The sequence below is a fragment of the Protomyctophum bolini genome (genome assembly GCF_963924005.1).
Source record: "Protomyctophum bolini genome assembly, chromosome: 18".
NCBI classification, from domain to species: Eukaryota; Metazoa; Chordata; class Actinopteri; order Myctophiformes; family Myctophidae; genus Protomyctophum; species Protomyctophum bolini.
The window spans coordinates 11,853,891-11,870,584 of record NC_137879.1 but is presented as its reverse complement, the minus strand read 5'-3'; the positions used below and the strand labels follow the sequence as shown (position 1 = coordinate 11,870,584).

Below are 16,694 nucleotides of genomic sequence, written 5' to 3'. Positions count from 1 at the left end.
TTCTGCAACTCCTGGTCTGCGGATATAGAGGATGATGATGATGATGATGATGATGATGCAGGTAAGTGTCTAATGGATTATGTTGCCATTGCCAATGGAAAAGTAATATATTTTTAAATGGATTATTTAAATTAATCAGTGGTACAGACTGGCTGCCATGGTAAATAAATGTCTTTGTTTCTAACCGATGTAGGAATTAGATTAGGTTATAGAGTTCACAATTAATGAACACTCATCAGGTAGACGTACTTTTCTAGTGGGTCTTTCATCTTCTTGAGGTTTCTCTGGAAGCGCATGGCCTGATTGTCCTGGGTCTCCACTTTGGGAGGCAGCAGCCCCTGCATCCCCAACATTTGTCGCTCCTGTAAAGTGAAGGCCATGCCTTTGTTGGTGCGAGGATTAAGCATAAGGGGTTTTCTTTTCTCTTTGGTGTGTGCCCATCTGTAAGCAGGGACGGGGGGTCTCAGGGACAGGGTTGGTCGTAGCCTGGACAACATGCTGGATAATCACTGTGCTGGTCTGGTTCAATATGGTTGTTTAACTGTCCTTTTAACTGCAACTTTATAGTTTAACATGCATAATTTCTTCAAGGTCTCAAAAGACAACTATTCGACCTCGACAGCACACACATCTATATGGAAAAATATGTATACAAGAGGTTCAGACGCATGCCCTCAGATCTAGTCCACGGGCCCGGAATTCAGCCAATCATAACGCATGATGACACAAACACATCATTTTGCCTAATTTTAGATATGGAGATATCCGGCATACAGCATGTAACTGACCTATCGAAGTCCAACGTCACAAACGAGGTTGATCTAGCTCCATACATGGAACCGGCAGAGACATCTAGTGCTGACATGCTAATGTAAAACTCCATATCTGGATTATATAGCTGACTTATCGTGACATCAGTGGTAGAGACATGAGATGTCGCGAGTATCCAGCCAAGTACTATATTAAAGGGACACTTTTTATTTTAATGAGGTTCGGGAGACAAGAAAAACTTCAGGCTGGTTCTAGGTGTGGGTCTCAGAATTAATGGTGGAAGAGCTGATAACATAAGCTGAATTCATCGTACAATTATGTGAGGCATGAAAAATGAAAATAGATATGTAGCAGTTGCTGTTGAGAGTGGGTGTTGCATATGTCAGCAGAAGGGCAGTGTATGAACACTGGATTTGACATTTAAAGCAGTGTTATATCCCACACTATGGCACAGTTGGCACACAATCATGATGACTTAATAGAATATCATATTATGATATAGTTAATTAATTGGACACAGATGCATACCTGTGATGAATTTACACCTTTTCAGTGCTCCTCCGTCAGGTGAAGGTGGTGCTCCATCTTCTGTGATGCATTATGGTAACACATGTAATTGAAAATAGATTTGACAGACACAGTATTGTGTGTGAGTAGTGGAAGTGCAGAACTTGTAGCTGCACTTTAACAATTATTAATGGAATTTGTATTCATTCGTAGATCAGTGGTTATCAAACTTTTTTAATGTCAAGGTCTCCCATATAACTCTTATTTGCACATTCTCAGAGTTGCAGACTTGTAGCGTTCCATTTGGAACGGCATCAAGGAACAGGTTCCCTGGACCCCACTTTGAGAACCACTGTCCTAGATTGGATCGCTACTCTATATGCAAGTTATGGGGATCGGAATTGGTATCTGGAAGGGGGAAATGGTATCGATACATCTCTAGTTGTTGTCGACACACCAAGGTGTGGCACCGAGTTGGAACACCTATATGAAATTATGGTTAGACAGAACACCAAAATCAGTTAATCCTACAACCTGCCTAAGTGATTATATAACATGCAATAGTGTGGGTTAACTTTGTTTTATTCTTTTCAAGTTTTAGACAATGTCAGTTATTTCACTAAAAACAGCCCCCATCCAGGAACATCAAATCACACACATAGACACATTGATTGAATGGAAAGGTTAAAGCTAAAATTAAGCCCGAAAAAAGGAACAAATTAGGGAAAAAGAAAAAAAAGTCATGTTTGACATGAAAACAACCAATATTTTAGGCTGTTTTTAAATGTGCTTTATAAATAAAATTATCAAAATAAAAAGACCGAGGAAGATTTGTGCACACAGGTTTACATACGGCTTTCTTTGAGTGCTTTGCATCCGACAACCGTTTGTAACGGACAATCAGAGCAGCTGGCAGCAGAATATACTCCTTTTGCATCTTTTCTAAAAGGGAAACGAAACCTGGCTTATCCTGAAGTGAAACCTGACAGAAATGCATAAAGGCCACCCAGAGATCTATGAGAGCACACAAACATGATGAAAATGTTATAGGTTTTGTATTGAGTCTGACTAAAAATATTAATAGCATTTTTAGATGGGCTGGGGGAAAAAGAAAAAGTCTTGTAACATAAGAAGGCATACAATATATGATTCATATACAGTCTGTGAAGTATGACATACAGTTTGGTTTAGATTTTGTTACTGGGGCAAATGTGTGATTAATTAGAACTTTTTGTAGGTCATTTGAGATCCTCAAAGTGGACTGTATTCAATGTTTGCCAAAGTCAGATGAGTGTCTTTTTCAAGTGTAACTGTGAAATATTCATTGTTTTTAGGCAGTAATGAGCAGCTCCATCAGAGCGCCTACAGAATGCATCCTATAGAAGACTCCTAGAGGTTGCCCCAGGTTTACCAGAACAAACCATGCTGTGAAACCAAAGAACTTCTTCCCCAGACCATTCTCAAACTGGGGATGGGCTCCAAATGCAGGGATGATCCACAGCTGAAAGAAATAAGGAACAGTGAGTGGTGTGTTACAGGCAGCAATAGAGAAGCTATACCCTCTTATTCTGAGAAAGATAATATGGTGCTAAAAAATAGGATACAGTAGTTTACCATGAGATTTGAAAGGATCAGGAAAGCGCATATTTCTTGGGTTGCTTTCTTAGCCCGTGATGTTTTACCATCCCCTTCTTTGCCAGCAGGTGGTGCTGATGTGCTCCCCTCCAGAAGTGAGATGTCAGTCTTTGCCTCTTGTATTTCTACAGGTGCCTTTTTCTTAGGCTTTGGAAGGAACAGTTGTTACTTTAGTAAATAAATAGCAGAAGTAGTCTTCAACTTATGCAGAGCAAACATACAGTAAGGGTCAACTTACGTTAAATATGCTTCTCCTTCCATTCCTCTTGGCAAGGCTCAGACTAGGGTGCCTGTGGAGACCGCCGATGATGAAGATGTTTTGGAGCATCAGTTCCAGCAGGCTGAGGAGCGAGTAGGACAGGTCGAGACTCCCCAGGGTGTCGCCTGCTCCCACGGCCAGGGCCGCCACCACAGAGAAGTAGGACAGGGCTAGCTGGCCCAGGGCCGCGGCCACCAAAAGGGTCACGTCCAGGCTACGGGTCGGGTTGTGGCCAGCCTCTTCGGCCCTCCTCTCCAGCTTGTGGACCAGGAGGCCGAGCACGCAACACAGAGACATGGCGGGCATCACGGCCAAATGGTATCCATAAAACAGCAGGAAGGCCGTTAGGCGACGCTCCCGCTGGCTCACCCAAACTTGATAGAGGATGAAAATAGCCACACCTGTTATGAAAACCAAGGCACCAAGCAGAGGGCCAAATATGATCCCGCCTTTTTGGACGATGCGCAGCGTCAGCCTCTGAGAGGCATGTTCAATGGCCCCGGGGCCATGAGGACACATCCTGCGCCCGACGTTCTTCCACATCACATAAAGCATACAGCCGGCCATCAGGTAGTATTCAATGTTGAAAGGGTAGAGAATCTCATAGCCTTTCCTGAAGATGAGGCAGACTGCGTTTGCACTGCACTGGTTGAAACAAATAGTTGAATTTCCACCACCTGGAATTAAGATAACAGCAGTTTGTTTTACATGATAACAGTCAGGATGACATGAGATGAGTGAATGAATATCGGTTTTACCGGTACTTTAATTTAATGTTACAAAGGTACATTTGTGGTCGTGCAGCTATAGCACCTTCTGAATTGGATGTGTTGGTGAAATCGTCCCCCTTTTCCTTCTCCAACTCCATCTCTTGGTGGATGGTGTCCTCGGTCACTGCATTCAGCCACAGAAGAAGATCTGCACACAGGGTCACCATGAGGCCTGACCTGTGGAGACCAGGTCACATACCATTAAACACCAGTGATAAAGTGGGATAGACACTGAGAACAGCCATGAGACCCAATTGAGTGTTTCTTGTACATTCAGACTTATTATATAGATTTATTTTATTGATTGATTGAAATTTGTATTCACAGTATTGTACAGTAGAATGTGTACACTACGAGGATAGAACCCTAAAAAGCACAAGTAAGTCTTGCTTACATCAGGGTCCTCATTTAAAGACATTGATACAAATATATACTTCTATGAAAAGAAAAGGAAATCATCATATACAGTTTAAGAAATGAAAAAAGTATGGAAAACGGTATGGAAAACATAGGCGGTGGAGGCGGGGACTTTTCTAATTGCAGCTGCCCCTACGTTCTCTTTGAGTGCGGTTTTGAATATATATTTTTGTGGGGCTTTTCTGCCTTTATTTGACTGTACCAAAGACTGACAGGGAATGGGGAGTGACAGCTGTCCGGGCCCACAGTAAAATACTTTATACCTAACAAAGTTATTTAATGAAAAGTAAATCGATATACCTGGTCATGATCTTGTGCTTATGAATGCAGTCTTTGGAATGATCCCAGAGTAAATATGTCTACAAAAAGAAGAAAGTAGTAGCTAAATAAGACCACTCACAAACAAACAGTCACGGTGAGGTTATATGCAGCATGCCCAAGGTAATGAGAGCAGCAACACATTGACTTATTATTCTGTACAACCATAGCCCGCCTAACCTGGTTCTATTCTTTGCATGACAGACTTCCTCTCCAACAGACCACAGAAAGTATAGGTGTCAGAGGAATTATGTATTATCAACTTTACCATTACGGGGGTCCCATAAGGATGAGTTCTGTCCCCTGTATTGTGTTATATTACCAGCTTAAACATGGTTTGACAACCTCATATGTACATTAAAAGGATAAGCAACAGCTGAGTGATCTACAGAACCGGCAAAGCCCTGAGCTTTGTGATGATTCTCATCCTTTATTCACTCACAAGGTGATGAAATTGGAGAAGGATGGGGGAAGGATGTGGTACAACTGGCAACCAAAAGTATTTCAGTAAGTAACCTACTGTATTCCAACAGCGTGGTAACAAAGTTGGCTTAGAAGATGAAGGGTGTTTATCTGGCATGCCTGACAAACTTTGTAATTCCATTAACCGCTGAAGGCCTCCGTTTCCGTTCTGTTTTAGTTTCTTGGTTGCCAGCTGGAGTCAGCTGTGTATTATACCATCACATCAGCAGCAGCAGCTGTGTTTGGGGGCTGATTATTGTTCATATTTGACATGATGAGCAACAGTGTTGATTTTGACAGCACATTTTGATTTTAGTTTTAGTCATAGTCTTTAGTCATATTTTAGTAATCTGAAATGTTTTAGTGTTAGTCTAGTTTTAGTCGACTAAATATCATATGATTTTAGTCGACTAAATCTACAGTTGGTTTTTGTTGACAAAAATGCATTTTGTCGGCCTTGATAAGCTCTCTAGCTTAATTGGTCCATTTATCACTGAGTCAGATGACAATAACGACTACATGCATGAGATTGTAATTACCTGTAATCCCAGAAATGGAGCCTCGATGAACGGGATGATAACTTTGGCAACAGGTTTGCACTGCCTCATAGTGATGGAATAACCAATTCTGAAGACATGCAGCAGCAGACTGAATGTAGCGAAAAGCATAAGAACCACTGTGAGCAAAAGAAGAGAACAGTTTAATATGGCCATCATAAATTATTTCTATCCTACTATATTTCAATTTATTCTCATATTTGAATGTCACATTACTGTATGACTTGGCTTGGCAATTGTAATAATAACTAGAACAACTTACAACAAATAGTAATAGCTCACCTGTGACAGTCACCCCCCCGGCATGGTGATCTTTATGTGGGGAGATCCCAGGTTGCTTCCTGACCCAAAGCAGGTACCATAGCATCCAGACCACACTGAAGCTCATTAACAGCAGCAGAAAGATCTGGGGCTCCTGGTGCTTCAGACCCGTGGGGTTGAAAGCCTGGCCAGCCACCAACGCTGCCCCCAACAGCACCACGTTGAGACCCAGCAGTCCAGAGAGCAGCCGTTTGCCGCTAGGGGCCCAGACCAGTACCGGGTCAGGGTCCGGCGGCTCTTGAGCTTGAAGTGTTGTTGAGTTAACTGGTTCATTGTGAGAAGAAGAAAGTTCCATGTCTGAGGTTCTGGAAGGAGGCTCTGGATTCACGCCACAGTAACACTCGCTTCTCTCACTCACTCACTCACTTTCTCTCTTCCCTTCCCGTTCAGTTTCCAGACCTTTCTCTCGTATTTCCCTGTGTTATGTCATAGGAACACAGGACTGTGTTTCACCATGTTTCACCATGTGGCTCACAGTGGGACCGGATTGGAAATTATCAAGTCCTAACGCCACACTAAAACTTGACTAGGTGTGGCCACGGTCCCATACAGTGCAAACAATCATGACACACCTCTGGAATTTGGTTTGGTTTACACAGTTGAACTTTGTCTTATCATTTGCATTAGTCTTGTTGGTTGTTGTGTTATACAGACACATACAGCACATATGGTGTATACTCGCCTGTGGTCTCCGATTTGAAAGAAAAAAGCACATAATGTGTTGTTTGTACAGGTGGATGGAAACCATGCCATTGCAGGCTATAAATATGCTATCTTACCATGATTGTCTGGCTGATAATAATCGCTATAATAGTCATTAATAGAAATTAACAAAACAAAACTGCTGTTTTAGTGTAAGGTACATACTCAAGCATAGTATGTATGGCGGATGTCTGTTTGAATGTGTCTATAGTGTTGTTACTGTAAAAGGGAAGACATAATTGTGGTCCTTAATCAAGACTAATGAATGAATATCCTGTAGTGTAGAGTTTATAAGGAAGGGCATTCATTTCCACTGTTTGCAGCGCACACACACCAGCGATAAAGTGTGTCCCTTATCACTGCTATGTAAGCACCTCACAGGTCACTGATAACATTCAAATTCAAAATTAAAATGTGTCAAATACACATACGTGTATGAGCAGTGGTAGAAAACATACAGACTAGCCTATAATATACAGAGTATATTACTACTATAAGTACTATAAGTATACATTGGCAATTGAGGATACACATCGACTTATCTTATCTTATCTAAAAATATATACGAAAACCGCTAAACTAAAGGGTGTACCAGTTTTTAAATGTAGTAGGCCTAGTAGGGGGGGGGGGATGAATGGCCGATTTTTCAGTGGAACCAGAAAACCACGTCCATGCCCTATAAACTGTTCTGGTTCTGATAACCCTTCCCCTCTGAAAAGTGGGCGTATCCAATTTCTTTAACCACTCCTGTTTTTTGTCAACCACCTGACCTCGTGTGTGCGTCGCCATGGCAACGGCACAAGCGTCTCTCCTTCCCTGCAGCTTCTCTCTCTCTCTCTCTCTCTCTCTCTCTCTCTCTCTCTCTCTCTCTCTCTCTCTCTCTCTCTCTCTCTCTCTCTCAGACTCTCTCTCTCTCCCCCTCTCCCCCTCTCTCCCTCCTCCCCCTTACCTTCTCCCCGGAAGGAGAAAAAAACAACACTGACAGTGGTCCGAACGCCGTAGCAGCCTACTAGTCTGGCCTCTGGGCAAGGGAAACGTGCCCTAATGGCAAGGCAAACGAACCACGTTCCCTGGAAGTGATCCATCCAGCCAGCCCAGGCCCCTGGCCCCCTGAGGCCCGACGCCGCGGACCGGCGGACGGTCTGTCAGTGTCACAATGACCGACCGGTACCACCGCGCGGCCCGGGACGGCTACCTGGACGTGCTGAAGGAAGCCACGCGGAAGGACCTGAACGCGCCGGACGAGGATGGCATGACGCCCACGCTGTGGGCTGCCTACCACGGCAACCTGGAGGCGCTCAGGCTCGTCGTGTCGAGGGGGTGAGTTCTCTGTAAACCTTGCTTGGCTTTTTTGGCTTTTGCGCCCCATGGCCAGAACACGTGCTTTCACGAATTGCGACCTGCAGGCTGCAGTGACAGATGATGGTTACGTTGGGTGCCTGCAGCTAGCCCGTTTCGGGACCCTCGCTACCAGAACGGATAGGACTCCCTAGACTAGAACCTGGCCTAGACCCTTGCTTACCTTATCTGTATTTGGGACGTCGGAAGGTTCTGATCAAGAAGGTTCCCATCCCACTCCCACAAACATTATGTTTCTCTCGTTAGGGCTAATATCAACCTCAACCTACAGTATACAACTGGAAAAGTCTTTCCAATTAAAAGGTGCTAACTTGTGTTTGTTTTGTTTTTGTTAAAATAAGTGTTAAGTAGCTCAATATTTCAATAGTAAACAATGTATGATAGGCAGCCATCCATTATTTTGTTAAGTAACAGCTAGGGGTCACCGTCTCACTCTCTGGCTGCTATACCCTACCCAGCTCTTTAGTAAACAAACAAGATAATGTATACAGGTTATGTTTAGGTCATTGACGTTGGCATACCAATTTCATCCAATCAGGATAGAGAAATGACATGAGTATAACCAAAGTGAGATTGGGACTTTTGGAAGTGATAGAAATAAAGCTGATAAAATGGCATCTTTTGCCTGATAGGATGAAATTGTATTTTCTGGAGGTATGGACTGCTGGAGAGATGGCGAGACCCTTGTTACTGGACAAACACTAGCAATGATTATAGAGCTTGAACTTTTTAACAAAAAGATCCACTTACAGCACTGTCACTTTTAAAAAAAAGTTACTAGAACACCAACCATGTACTGTATACCATTTGTCATGGTCTCAGACTTACTACATTGTTTCCCCCTCCCTCTAAGATTGTAATTCCTGTGTCCCTGATTCCTCTGATGTATTTATTATATTATTTATGGTGACATATTGTACTGATGTAGTAGGCCTATGTTTTGATTCCATATTACATCTTTTTTTATGTTGGAGACTAAGGATGAAAATGTGAAAATGTGCATATTTTTCTAAATCCAGTGTATTTACAATTAATACATTGCATCATGTGTTTTTTCATTAATACATGCTGTCCCTCCCAAATAACCAAATAAATGAAATGAAAAGAAAAAAGTATGTTGGGATTGTATGTTATATTATTGACATTCAATAATATAACTTTGCCTCATTGGAGTTTAGTTGCACATTTTATGTGAACACATAAGAAATAACGACAACATGCCACCTAAATAAACCGGTCCCGTAAGCATCAAATCAGTGCTGCTAGATGGTCTGCTATTCAAGTTTACAGCCTAATTACAGAGAAAGGTCATTTGCCTCCCTAGTAAATGGAGGACACACACACACACACACACACACACACACACACACATACACACACACACACACACACCATAGCAAGCTGATTGGTATCCAGTCAGTGTACACAATATGACTTTGTATTTAATCCCTTAGCCTGTGGCCGCCATTGGTGGTGCTTTGATTGTGAGATTGCACTGAGCAATTACACAACAGCAGCACCTCAAATCCTATTCAGTTATCCAACACAGAGGCCGTTCTTTTTTATAAGGATCAATTACGCAACTCCTTTACCCACATTGTAAATTACCTAGCAGCTACTTAAAGATAACATCGGCACCCTAAGAGTCTCTCTCTCTCTCTCTCTCTCTCTCTCTCTCTCTCTCTCTCTCTCACACACACACACGCACACACAGTACACACACACACACACACACACACACACACACACACACACACACACACACACACACACAAACTAATTAGCCATTTTCTCATTGTATAGCACAATGTCTTCGTAGCCTAATGGAGTTTGCGCTCAGTATTTCTATGAACAAGAATAGACAGAATTAAGAGGATTTAGCAGTACTGTAAGTCTATCTTCTGCAGTGATTAGTTGGGTAAAAGGCCCTTTGTACAAGGGCACTGCACGAGTCAGTATCTTTTGTTAGAGGTTACACAAAGCAGCTTTAGAAAGCAAAGGGTATAGTATATTCTATGAATTTAAAAGATGCAGTGATGGCTTGCTGTGGCGTCGAGACACTGAGAAGGGAGTGGGTTAGTGTCCTAGTATAAGTCATGCTCCCAGTGACAGGTTTATAATGCATGCCGTAAAGTCAGGGCCAGTTAAGGCCACTGCTGGAGAATAACATAACGCAGGAGGATTATTAGAAAAGCAAAGGTCACTGTGATGGATTGGGCATATTCTTCTCTCGTTAATCTCTGGAGGATGTGCCGTGTGGATATGACTCAGGCTGGGGTCGGTGTTCATGGCAAAAGGTAGACAACAATAAACTAATTTTACAACAAAAAATAAATAAACAAGTAACAACCTCTAGATTACAATGTATTACTTGCTAGTCTGAGCAGCAATTCTGTAATTTATATTTTCAGAAGATGCATCTTCTGACAAACGACACATTTTCTATTTAGTTTTCTAGCAGCAACTCTGATTTAATTTGTTATTCAGTAGCAACGTACACGTGATAGTGTTGGCAGCTAAATGTGTCTGACTTTGCCCTTCCTGGCAGAGTTTCTGATAGTCAAATTACTGTTTGGGACAGTCAGATGTGATTCTCCGTTTACTTCTAGAGCGAGGCATTTCCCGGCTGACTCTTTGCAACGTATTTAATTACCCTTTTACCTAACAAAAAGTGCTTTAGTTTGAACTAGAGCCCGATCGATTTATAGGTACAGTAGGCTCGTTTTACAGGCCGATATTGGCCTATCATAATGATGGCATTGGTAATAACAAAAATGTAGTCTCCTTTAGTAGTTTTTAGGTATTTGTCACAGCACATATCCTAAATCATCCTAACTATTAGGAGCAGTGGGCGTTATTAATACAATGCCAAGGGAGCGGGTATGCTGCGTTCACACAGGCAGATGCAAAGATACAGTCTATCATTTATTTTCAATGGAAGCATACATTTTTGTAGCTGCTGCAAAAGCTACAACACTGACAACAGCTACAAAAAGTTGAGCTTAGTTTCAACTTCAGCTACAAAGATGCAAAGCTACAAATAGCCTACCCTGTGTTACAGCTTGTGCTGCTATACTTTTAGTTATGAGTATGTGCAATAACAAAGGATTGTTATTCCAAATGACCCGTTTTGAATGCTCTTCATGCTTTTTATGTTTCATAGTATATTTGTATATGCTGTATACTGTAACCTTCCCTGTAACCTCTGTTAGTTGTTATAAGCTTTTGTGCTGAGTTTTTAACTAACATTATGCCTGCATGAGCTTTGGGATACCTGCATTCCCCCCTGGGATTAATACAGTGTCTGTCTGAACATTTTAGTTTTCTTTTTGAGGGTTGCTAGCTAGCCCTTCCAATGCATGGCTTTTGAAAATGACGTCATATGGCAGCCAAGTCTATGAACGTTTGATTAGAGTACTTATGACGTAAATCGAATTGTAGCCAAGTCTATGGACTTTATTGTTTGTTTAGGGCAGCAGTTAAACAAACGTTGACGACGTGAGACGCCATCAAGCTAATATAAATACAGTGGGCGGTCCTCACTTCACATGGGGGTGATTTTTATATATTAAAGTCCCTGTGGGAATGTACTGCTTCAGTGCAGTGATGCAATTGTGGACAATAAAGTGTATTATTAATTAATGGTAAAATATTTACTATTTATATTGTATTTACTAGTATATTACTAGTGTTTGATAATAACACGTGAGGTATCGTTGCAAAAACTGTGTCGATGTTTAATCCCTATAATATCGGTGTTTGCATCTGTCCTAAAATCCTGTATCCTACCATACTTTCAACCTATGAGTCATGTTAACAGACCAAGGCTTATTTGTCATTATGTAACTGGCAATGTGATACGTGTGAGAGTGTTAGGTACGGTTACTACGGTACCTATTAATGACAACAAGGTGTGACGTCACAGACGGGAAGTTGAAATCAGGTGCGCGGCTGATAAAGGTGGTGACCTCACCGTGCATGGTGGTCACTGTGTCTCTCTGGGTGTCCGAGAAAAAAAAGACTTGACATGTTAGGATGAATAATTCAAAGTCATCTCTGTCATGTTTAACCTGCAGCAGCACTTCAATTATTGATCAGCCCTTAGCTAATGCCTGGCCATGTGGGCGGGCAAAAGGAAGGAAGGGGAAGGCTTTTTGGAGCCCAGAGCAATGTATAACGGACACCCTAATACCTGAGGTACAGTATGTATGACACACAGAGATTTAAAACCAACTGTCGCACCCTCGACTACAAATCAAGATAGTTTCCATGGAACCTGACTGTGGACAGCTATTATTAGTTGTGTCAGTTTAAACTGTGAATACTTATTTTTTCACTTTTATGTTTTGTTGAGCTTTTAATTTACACAATACCTGACCTGACGAACAACAACTACAAGAAATAAAAACTACGACTAATCCTAAAAAAAGAAATAAAATAAAAAATAACCTAATACTAAGCAAAAAAAAAGAAAGAAACTTTAAAAACGAATTGGATCGAAACTGAACTTGAAAACAAAAACCAAATGGAAATAAAAACATAAAAACTATACCTATGACTATGACCTTCAAGCGTGGGATACGCTGCCCCCTGGTGGATATATATCCTGACAAAGTAGAAGGAAATGTAAAAAAAGAATCTCATAACATTCTGTCCTTTTTTTTTAGTGTACTTATTTCAGAGAATGAGCGGCAATTAGAGCCACAACAACATGGACATGTTTTAGTATTCAGCATCAATACTGTTCTGTGTATGTCTTGTCTGTAGTGCAGTGGTTCCCAGCCTATTCTGGTTCAACATTTTGGAAGCGTTCACCTCCTCACCAATCCGGGCTGCGTGAAGTTTATTGTAATGATCAATCAATCGATTTAAACTACGGTAATAACAATCTTTATTATATTTTAAGATCCTATTTATTGGTATTGCATTAAAAAAACTAGAATCTAGAAGTGTTTTCCCATTATTTGGTGGCTCATGGTTCTTTCCTAGCCAGTGTAGGCACTGACTGGGCAGTCAATTGTGAATCAACACAGCAACATTTGCATCGAACAACAACAATCACCCTAAGATAAGGGGTGGCTCAGGGGCAGAGTGGCCGGTAGAGAACCGCACCAACTCCAACTCCAGAGTTGGTGTCGAAGTGTCCTTGAGCAAAACGCTGAACCCCTAATTGCTCCTGATTGCATGGTTTCCACCGCCATCGGTGTATGAATGTGTGTGAATGTGAATGGGTAAATGTAATGCAAAATCTATCTAAAGCGCTTTGGATAAAAGTGCTATATAAATGCATCATTTACCATTTATTTACAGTAACATTGATCAGAATAATTTCTCACCCTGCCCTGTGCTCTTCTGTCCATCAGGGGTGACCCGGACAAGTGCGACATCTGGGGCAACACTCCGCTCCACCTGGCAGCTGCCAATGGCCACCACAACTGCCTGTCCTTCCTGGTGGCCTTCGGTGCCAACGTGTGGTGCCTGGACAACGACTACCACACGCCGCTGGACATGGCCGCCACCAAGAGCCACATGGACTGCGTGCGCTACCTGGACAGCATCGCTGCCAAGCAGATCACGCTGAACACCAAGCTGGTGACGAAGCTGAAGGACAGGTCAGTATTGCTTCCAAGATCATCAGACTTCTCACACCCCCACACTCTGACATGAACAATTAGGCCATCACACGGTTAGCACTTTCGATATCACGTGACACTGATCAGCCCCTATATCGCTTTTTCATGCCATCAGGACAAAGATACAGAACCTTGCCATGGAAAAAGGTCCGTTTTAGTAGGAGTTTTGTCCCCTCAGCCATCACGACATTAAACAAATTGCCCTGCCGATAGGATGGTTCTGTATGCATTGAGGACCTCATGTTTTTGTATTGTCTTGATGTTATGTTTTCTGTACTGTGTTGCTTTGTTGTGGCTGTTTGAACACACCTGTGAAGATCAATATCCTTCGGGACTATAAAGATTATTATTATTATTATTATTTAGGGCGTTCCGCGCCGCCGAGTCCCGCATCAAGCAGTGCGCCAAGCTCCAGAGGAGGCACCACGAGCACATGGAGAAGAAGTTCCTGAAGGAGGCGGCGGCGATGGACCGTGACGCCGACGCCATGAGCTTCTCCAGCTACACCAGCGGCAGCACACTGAGCCGCAAGCTGCCCCAGTTCAACACCGTCACCACCGCCAACATGCCATACTCACAGGTGTGTGTGCGTGTGTGCGCGTGTGTGCGCGTGTGTGCGTGCGTGCCATATTTGCAGGGGTGTGTGCACGTGCGTGCGTGTGCGCCCGTGACCCAAAAGAGAGATTTTTTACCCAGGGTGGGACCCAAACTGGTAAAAATAGCAAGATCACAATACGTCGCTTCGCACCGCGTTGTGAGTTTGTAGATCGGCTATTTTCACCACTACACCACAAAAATAATTATTAACTGAAACTGTAAATCAAATGCGTCGCCTTAAATTCTTCATTCTTCAGTGTATTTATCCTGTGTTTATGGCCTTGTAATGGCTGCTTGTCTCCGCCCTTTCCTCCCAGGCCACCCTGCACTCCACAGCCAAGGGCAAGACCAAGATCCAGAGGAAACTGGACAAGAAGAAGCACGGCGCCGACGGCACCTTCAAGATCTACGAGGACGGGAGGAAGAGCGTGCGCTCCCTCTCGGGCCTGCAGCTCGGCAGCGACGTCATGTTCCTCAAACAAGGCACGTACGACGCCAACCCCAAGGAGCGCGGCCCGCGGCTCAACATCCGCGACATGTTCCCCCGCGGCTACAATGACGATGACACCCTCTCCCGTGCCATCAGCGACCCCGGCCTCCACGAGGCCGCCTATTCCGAGATCAGCGGCGACTCGGGCCGCGACTCGCTGTTCACCAGACCCGGGCTGGGCACCATGGTCTTCAGGAGGAACTACATGAGCGGGGGCTTGTTCGGCATAGGGGCGCGGGACGAGGGCAGCGTGGCCGGGAGCGAACCCGTGGGCAGGGCGCCCAACGTGCACCTCCGCGGGAGGCTGCCCCGGCACGATTCGCCCAGCCTGGACGAGGACAGCGTGGGCAGCGCCCTGAGCCTGCAGGAGAGGAACCAGCAGGATCTGCCCTGGGAGGACACGGACGTGGGGCTGGAGGAGCAGATGGAGCCGGACAACAGCCCCCTGGAGACCTTCCTGGCCTCCCAGAGCCTCGGTGAGTTCATGCCCATCTTCGTAAGGGAGAGGATAGACCTCGAGGCCCTGCTGCTGTGCTCGGACAAGGACCTGAGCAGCATCCACATACCCCTGGGCCCGAAGAAGAAGCTGCTGGAAGCCTGCAAGAGACGCCTCGAAACTCTTGGTGACCCCGACGCCATTGAAGACACTGCGCTTTGAAGGTCAGTAACTAAGTATATGGGATTATATAAATGTTTTAAAATGGTGAAGTATCGCTCAGCATTCAGTTCCTCACAGATTGATTGATTGATACACATTGAATAAGTGTCAGTCTACACCAGGGTTGGCCTTGTGGTTAGAGTGTCCGCCCTGAGACTGGGAGGTCGGGGTTCAATCCCTGGCCGGGTCATACCAAAGACTCTAAAAATGGGACCCAGTGCCTCCCTGCTTGACACTCAGCATCAAGGGTTGGATTGGGGGTAAGTCCCTGCGACATACTAGCGTCATGTCCAGGGGGTGTACTTGTACATCAAGCTGCCTCACGCTACAGAAACAGGAGATAGGCTCCTGCCCTATGGGCCTCATGGCTCGGCAAGGCTACTTACTACACCAGGGGTCTTTGATCACTAAGCCGTTTTCCAATGCTGGGATGCACCCCAGTTCCAAACAATGGAATAAATAAATAATTACTTCTCATGCTAATTAGAATAATTGCATAAAATAAAAAGAAAAGAAAAGGTCAGTAATGTAAAAAACAATTAGGGCAACCACACTAATGAGTCAGTCATTTTAATATGAATAATAATTATTACGATCTTTTGAGAAAAGCTTTATGCAAATCAAACAATAATTATTAATTAATAATAATGATCGTTTCTGATGAACCAATTGATCACCTCAGTAGCCCAATCTGATCTTTGATGTGAAAAGTCTACAGGGGGAATTCATTGTATGTTATTTAGTCATTGAATTTCACTGGTCTAGAGAACTAGCTTTCTCAGAGCTGGCATCTTGCTGTTCTATTGAATAACGGGGCCATCTAGTGGACACTTGGGAAATATATGGCCTTTGGTAGGCTGTTGGAATATAATAAAAACATCCTAGTATTAGAATTACTTTTACTTTTATATTAGAGTATAATGTAGTATTGTAATATTATGCTTTTTTTTTTTACTGTGTTTACAGGAGAGAAATAGAGTAAAGCTGTGATACACAGTTCATGGTCTTGTCAATACGAAGCGCCACAGCAGCTGTTGTTCACATGTCCTTCTCTCTGCTAATCATCCATGGGGATATACTTCCTGGCACTAGATAAAGGAGGCTCCAAAGAGACCCACATTCTTTGACTAACCACGTGAACCCTAGCGACTAGCGTATCCTATGCTGGGCTTGTTGTAATAGGTCAAACATTCAGCGAAAATATCCGATCTATAAACTCACACACCGCATTGTGAGCA

At 43.4% G+C, this 16,694-nt stretch overlaps 2 protein-coding genes across 3 annotated transcripts; one reads left to right on the top strand and one right to left on the bottom strand.

Moving 5' to 3' along the window:
• Positions 1-1,299: 1,299 nt before the first annotated feature.
• Positions 1,300-6,591, bottom strand: LOC308332663 (proton channel OTOP3-like). Of its 2 annotated transcripts, XR_013965732.1 has the most exons (8): positions 5,979-6,591; positions 5,679-5,815; positions 4,660-4,718; positions 3,986-4,119; positions 3,152-3,849; positions 2,893-3,060; positions 2,132-2,779; positions 1,300-1,359 (listed from the first exon to the last, which is right to left on the bottom strand). XR_013965732.1 is itself a non-coding variant. In XM_080788673.1 (7 exons), the coding sequence occupies exons 1-7, from the start codon at positions 6,310-6,312 to the stop codon at positions 2,609-2,611; spliced, it is 1,701 nt and encodes a 566-aa protein (XP_080644799.1). In that variant the 5' UTR covers positions 6,313-6,591; the 3' UTR covers positions 1,893-2,608. The 2 variants fall into 2 exon arrangements, 1 of the variants encoding a protein (XP_080644799.1); XM_080788673.1 differs by lacking the exon at positions 1,300-1,359 and having other exon boundaries at positions 1,893-2,779.
• Positions 6,592-7,745: 1,154 nt separating this feature from the next.
• ush1gb (Usher syndrome 1Gb (autosomal recessive)) lies at positions 7,746-16,548 on the top strand. The gene is made up of 5 exons (XM_080788568.1): positions 7,746-8,039; positions 13,442-13,690; positions 14,078-14,291; positions 14,626-15,458; positions 16,423-16,548. The coding sequence occupies exons 1-4, from the start codon at positions 7,876-7,878 to the stop codon at positions 15,454-15,456; spliced, it is 1,458 nt and encodes a 485-aa protein (XP_080644694.1). The 5' UTR covers positions 7,746-7,875; the 3' UTR covers positions 15,457-15,458; positions 16,423-16,548.
• The last annotated feature ends 146 nt before the right edge of the window (positions 16,549-16,694 follow it).